Source organism: Mus caroli, chromosome 11 (genome assembly GCF_900094665.2).
Source record: "Mus caroli chromosome 11, CAROLI_EIJ_v1.1, whole genome shotgun sequence".
In the NCBI taxonomy this organism is placed as follows: Eukaryota; Metazoa; Chordata; class Mammalia; order Rodentia; family Muridae; genus Mus; species Mus caroli.
This window is the reverse complement of record NC_034580.1, coordinates 96,943,881-96,950,327: the sequence shown is the minus strand read 5'-3', so window position 1 is coordinate 96,950,327 and position 6,447 is coordinate 96,943,881. Positions and strand designations below refer to the sequence as shown.

Genomic DNA, 6,447 nt, shown 5'->3' with positions numbered 1-6,447 from the left:
AAAAAAAAAAAAAAAAAAAATTGTTGTTGTTGTTCTGTTTTGAGACAGCGTCTTTCTATATCGCCTTGGCTGTCCTGATAGTCTGTCTCTCCATAGACCAAACTGGCCTCAAACTGAGAGAGATCTGCCTACCTCTACCTTCTGACTGCCAAGATTAAAGGCGTGTGCTACGGTGCCTGGCTCCAAATAAAAACACTGATGATGTTAATGGTGGTGGTGGTGATGATGGATACTGTTCATGTGTGTGACATGTTCACGTGAACACACACGTGGAAATCACGGGACAACCCTGTAGAGTTGGTTCTCCTCGCCTTCCATCTTTGTGTGGGTTTCATGGATCAAGCTCAGGTCATTAGGTTTGAGGGCCTTTACTTGCCAAGCCATCTACTTGCTGGCACCACCCCCTTTTGAAGTAGCCTAGGCTCTCAAGTAGCCCAGGCTGGCTTTGAACTCCTGATCCTCCTGCCTCTACCTCTCAAGCACTGGTGTTACAGGCATATGCCACCATGCCTGGCTTAAAATCTTTTCGATTAGGTTGTACTCAGTGACCTTTTTTTTTTTTTTTTTTTTTTAAACAGGGCAGTCGGGCGTGGTGGCGCACGCCTTTAATCCCAGTACTCAGGAGGCAGAGGCAGGCGGATTTCTGAGTTCGAGGCCAACTTGATCTACAGAGTGAGTTCCAGGACAGCCAGAGCTACACAGAGAAACCCTGTCTCATAAAACCAAACAACATCATCATCATCATCAACAACAACAAAAACAGGGCTAGGCATCCATGAGCAAGCCACTGGGAGGGAAAGAATATGCCCAAGATCATAGGTCACTGGGCACTTGGCGCCCAGTGTGGCTAAGTGGGATGGCATATGTGCACAAAGGCCTGTTGGGCAGAAAAGCATGGTATCACCCGGATATAGGTCCTCCTCCCACCCAGCCTCCCTCCCTGATGTTCTAGGGGGGTTCCTATCCCAAGCACCGTACCAGTGACCATGGCTTCATAGACGGCTGCCGTGGTAGCGGCGAGGTAGGAGGGGTCAGAGAAGGGAGGCTGCATCTCATTGAAGGTGTCAGCCCCATAGATATGATCTGTGCCAAACTCCTTGGTCAGCTCCCGTAGGAAGAGGTTCCCGATGAGGGGGAACACGGGGTCTCCTGGAGCCAGAAGGAAGGAGCAGCTGTAGGAACAGTTGAAATGTCCCCAGCTCCCCAACTGGATGACATTGACCTGTGGGAACACCCTGGGGGTGGGGTGGGGGAAGGTTTAGAGTTGATAGAGGTTGATACGGTGCTTGTCTTGGCTTTACACCCCTCACCAGTCTCACGTCTGTGCCTGGATTCCTCTCGCCCCCATGCTTACGCATGCTCTGTCCCCTGCCTGGTATCCTTCCCTCCACCCCTAAGGCTTATCCACCTGGTCCTTCCTCACTGTCCCTGAGAGTCACCTGTCTAAAAAGGTTCTGCTATCTCCTTCTGCCAATGATCTCTTGTTAGGGACAGAGTCAAGGGCACACGTGAGCATCCCCAGGACCTAACACAGGACCGGGTCTGACATCTGTAGACATCTGGGCAAAGGTTCACTGAATGAAAAGAGTGAAGTTTCCACAGCTTGATGAGCAAGATGAAGGGAGGGGCAGCCGGCAACCAGCACCACACGCTGTGACAGTGGTGGGAGCCAGGTCCTAACTGGCTTGGTGATAAGGGTCCTTGCAGGTGCTGGATGACAGAACTTCACGAGGGAGGAGGAGGAGCCTCATCCAGAGAGAAGACAGTTCAAACAAAAGGGCAGAGACCAGCACACTCCCTAGGCCACCAAGAGCAGCTACTCACTAACATCCTGTGCCTGGCGACACTCAGGACAGCAGGTGAAGGAGCCATCTTGTTACTTAGTAATTTTCCATTCCTTTTCTTTAAATAATTAAGTTATGTACTTATACATAACATATATAAATGATTCACACACATATTAAAGTTAGGGACTGAAGAGAGAGTTCAGCAGTTAAGAGCACTGGCTGCTCTTCCAGAGGACCCAGGTTTGATTCCCAGCAACCACATGGTAGTTCACAGCCATCTCTCACTCCAGCATCAGGACATCCCATGCCCTCTTCTGTTCTCCGAGAGCACCAGGCACGAATATGGTACACAGACCTACATGCAGGCAAAAACCACTCACACACATAAAATAAATGAAAACCTTTTAAAATTTGGTGAGTTTTCTAAATTTGATATTAACAATATAGGAATCCTGGGAACCCTTTAGATTGATTTATTGTTATTTTCTGGGTATGAATGTTTGCCTGCACTTATGTCTGTGCACTGTATGCATGATGTGTGCCAGGAAGGTGATCAGCTCCTCAGGATTTGGGAACTACCACGTGGGTGCTGGGAACTGAACCATGGTCCTTTGCAGGAGCAGCAGGTGCTCTTAGCCGAGGCATCTCTTCAGCATGCCCCTGCCCCATGGGTGGGTTTCTCTATGTAGCTCAGGTTGGCCTGGAACTGGTAGTGTTCCTGCCCCAAGCTCCTAAGTACCAGGCTCAGAAGAGTATGCCATCATACCCAGCAATGATTCTATTTGACAAGCAAGAAAACCAAGTCAGAGTCATCCAGCAATCTGCAGTGGCTGACAGCAGAGGCAGGAGTCAAGCTGAGCCAACATCCAGAGTTTCAGCGTTTCCCTCGCGCTCTGCAGGGTGACCCTTTTCCCTTAGAGCTGAGCAGGGAGGGAGGACCTCACCTGGTGATGGCCTTGGGGACATGCCCTGCGAAGGCGGGCAGCACTGGGATCATGCCAAAGGAACGCATCCGGTCCAGGATTCGATGCTGGGAGGGATAGAGGCCAATGTGACAGGACCTCTGCTGGGGGGTGTCCCTTGCTCCCTCAGGGAGGGAACACAGATCTATAGTCCAGTCAAGAGCTGAGCACCCATCCCTGGCTCTGCGAACACTCAGCCCCCATTCCACCATTCCTTAGCCACTCTTTACCTGCAGGTAGACTTGACTGAGGTGCCAGGAACGGGGCAGGGGGCCATCCCAGGTGTGCAAGTTACCCATGCGTCCCCAGGCCAGGAAGGCAGGACCGGTGAAGTACGTATCGATCTCTGACTGGGTCAGGCCCAAGGCCAGGTATACCTGTGGAGCAGGAAGAGCCCCCACCTATAAACTACGTCATTGGACAAGTTCTTGCTCACCACCTCTCTGAGCTGGGGACTACTGCTACTAAGACAGAACTGGACCTCAGCCTACAGGGAGCTCATGGTCCAGGAAACAGCTCTGTGAGTAGAAGGTACACTAGTGTCAACTCTGTGGGATGGGTGACTCTCTGGGACACAAAGAGGCTTTCCTCAAACCACAGAGAGTCTCTGGCTTCCTCACCCACCCCCCACCCCCCGCCCCCCGCCATCCTTACTTAAGCTAGGGTCATCTGGGAAGAAGCCTCCATTGACAAAATACCCCCATCAGATTGGCTTGAAGGTAATCCTGTGGGGGCACTTTCTTGACTGGTGATTGATATGGAAGGGCTCAGCCTATGGGGGCTGTGCCATCCCTGAGCAGGTGGTTCTGGGTATATAAGAAAGACTGACCAAGTCAGGAAGCAAGCTGATATAAGCAGTGTTGCTCCAAGGTCTCTGCTTCAGTTCCTGCCTCCAGGTACCCGCCCTGATTGAGTTCCTGCCTTGGAACTCAATCTATTCCTGCCTCTACCTGAGTCCTGGGGTTACAGACATATACTGCCAGATAGTTTGTCCCACCCTGGAAGGCCTCGGTTTCCCAGGGGCAAGGGGGTATGTAAGGCAGGCAGGAGAGTGTGAGGGGCCAGGTTGGTACAAACCCTTTGCCAGATGGCCTCCTGGCCATTCCAAGCCAGAGCCAGGTTGATGCCATTCAGTGCCATCCAGTCAATCTCTTGCTCCCAACGGGCCCAGTCCCACCACACGAAGGAGTAGCTGTGAGTGCACACATTCTGGTAATAGCGGTACCTGCGGGTAGGGACATATTATTGGGGACATATGGGATGCCTCACTCACCACTCTGGAATACTTCAGAGGCAGCCTAGTGCTGTAATACTAACCCCAACACAGTACACATACAGGACAGTGGGCAAAGGTTTCAATGTGGCTCCTCTCCTGTTCATTCCAGATCCACCTCGGGTGAAGCTGGAACTTCCCGCAGGCCTCCCTAGCTAGTAGTTATTGTGAATACATAACTTCATTTTTATTCAACATGCCCAGAGCTCCTGCTGTGCATCCTGTGGTGTCTTAGGGTGTCAGTGCCATAAGGCAAAATTGGTCTCTCTCATATAGAGGGCTCACAGTTCCTATAGTTTGTCATTATTTCCAGCAGTGGGGGCTGGGAAGCTAAATGATTTGGCTCAAGAATATACAGCTAGAGGGGAGCCAAGATTTGATGGCACAGATACCCGAGCCAGCACTTCCTTCTCAGTCTCCAGGCGAGTCTGTGTAGCTGCAGCCCCGACCCAGGCGTGCTGGTCCTCACCAACGGTGGCTGTCCCGAGGCTGCAGGCAGCTGCCCCAGCCGTCTGGGACCCACAGCATCGATACCTGTTGGGCGTAGTTTCGGTCAGCCCGTCTGGCACAGCGGGCAGCGGCCATGGCAGGTGCAGCTGAGCGCTGGACCAGGCCACCTGACAGCCACAGAAGTCACGCAGGTAGCGGTGCAGCCCCGCGGCGGCCGCCACGCCCGTGGAGCCGCGCACAAGCACTGGCACCCCGCCGCCGCCGCTCAGGCTGTAGGTGTCCAGGCCCGACTCGTCCGCCAGCGCGCGCTCCACGGACACCAAGAAATTGGCCGCCGGCCCGGGTCCCAGTAGCCGGACCACCAGCTCCCGCACGGCCTTTGCCTCCCGAGCCTCATCACCCACAGAGCCTCCAGCCAGGAGTAGGAACCCCAGAATCACGGCCAGCCCCGCGGCTTCCATGATGCCAACCGCGCGGCCGCTGCCCGCTCACAACCAATACCAAGCTCCGCCAGCATCCAATCGGCTGCGGACCTCGGGCCACGTGACCTGAAGGTTGGCTCCTGCTACCCGCCCGGAGGACCTGGTTTCCGGACTCAGACACTGGTCAGGGTCTGCTGACCGCGCTCGTGGCTGGAGGGTGCGTGACCCTATGAAACATCCTCGGCCAGATGGGACGCTGCGCATGCCCAAGCCCTTTCAGATTCGGCCCGCTTTCTTCTGCAAGTCACTTCCCTTCCAAATATCTAGCCACTCTTTTAAGCGACGAGAATTGAAGCCAGCCAAGGCTTGGCTCTACCACTAAGCTATATTCTAACCCCTCGTCTAATAAATGTGTATTTGGATTTTATTTCGTATCAGACTGTTGTTTATATTAAAGAAGGATGGTCTCAGTTGTCATTTCTGGCTAAAGATCTGGAAACCAAATAAGGATTTCTCTGGGTGAGGAGATAGCTCAGTGGATAAAGCGCTTGCACCTGAAGACTGCAGAATCCACATAAAGCTGTCCCAGCATTGGGAGGCTGCAATCCCAGTGCTCTGGGAAGATGAGCGCTGGAGACAGCTGCCCTGATGTATAAAGTGACAGAGAAGAGACCTTATCTTAAGGTAGACGGTAACACCCGAGATTGTCCTCTATTGACACCAAAACCCACAACTCTCGCTTCAAAAGGACGGAGAGCTTATTCTGAAGCCGAATATGAATGGCCATGGCCCCGGAACAGTTTTAGGTCAACCCAGTTTCCATGTTCCAATGTGGAAATAATTTGAAGTTTTTATAGTAACGGAGCACAAATCAAGACACTTTTTCGAATACATTGGTGGAGACATCAGAAGTGGGTTATAGTGAATCTGGGAATCAGTTGCAGGCTTCAGATAACATTCTTAGCTTCCAGGATGCTGGAAGCTGGTGGTCTGCTAAATTAATGCATTTCAAAGGAAAACTTGTGTTCAGTATGTTCACAAAAAGACTTACCCATTGTCATAAAGCTGTTAGAAGTGGCCTGGTGCGTTTCCTTCTATGAAGCGATGACAAATGATAACCAACAAAGAATGGCAAGGCGAACCAATACCATCTGGCAGTGTCTACTGTCCCTTGGGCTATATTTATGTCTTTTTTAAAAAAACATCACGTGTTTTCTCAAGTATCTGCTCTAGTAAAACATCATATGCCCCCCGCCCTTAGGCTGTCTCTAGAAGAATATCATGTGTCTGTTCTTAGCAAATCTGCCTTAGCCAAAACATCTCTCATAAGACAGTTTTTAGAAAAACATTACATGACACAAAGGACTCTTCAAAGAAACCAGAAATTTTGACTTCAGACCAAACTATAGACAAATCCATGTTCCTTTATCAATTCATTTTCTAATTTCTTCTTGTTGTTTTGAGACAAAATCTCATTCTATAGACTGAGTTGACCTTGAAGCCAAGGTAAACTTCCTGCCTCAGAATCTCAAGTTCCTATGATTATAGGTACA

At 51.2% G+C, this 6,447-nt stretch overlaps 1 protein-coding gene across 1 annotated transcript in view; it reads right to left on the bottom strand.

The window, feature by feature from the left end:
- Naglu (N-acetyl-alpha-glucosaminidase) overlaps positions 1–4,980 on the bottom strand; it is a 7,690-nt gene extending 2,710 nt beyond the window's left edge. Inside the window, exons 1-5 of the mRNA XM_021177543.2 lie at positions 4,557–4,980; positions 3,827–3,974; positions 2,980–3,126; positions 2,732–2,817; positions 979–1,235 (exon numbers count right to left, since the gene is read on the bottom strand). Of these exons, the coding sequence (XP_021033202.1) occupies positions 979–1,235; positions 2,732–2,817; positions 2,980–3,126; positions 3,827–3,974; positions 4,557–4,933 (1,015 nt within the window). The 5' untranslated portion in view covers positions 4,934–4,980. The remainder of the gene's footprint in view (positions 1–978; positions 1,236–2,731; positions 2,818–2,979; positions 3,127–3,826; positions 3,975–4,556) is intronic.
- Between the last annotated feature and the right edge of the window lie 1,467 nt (positions 4,981–6,447).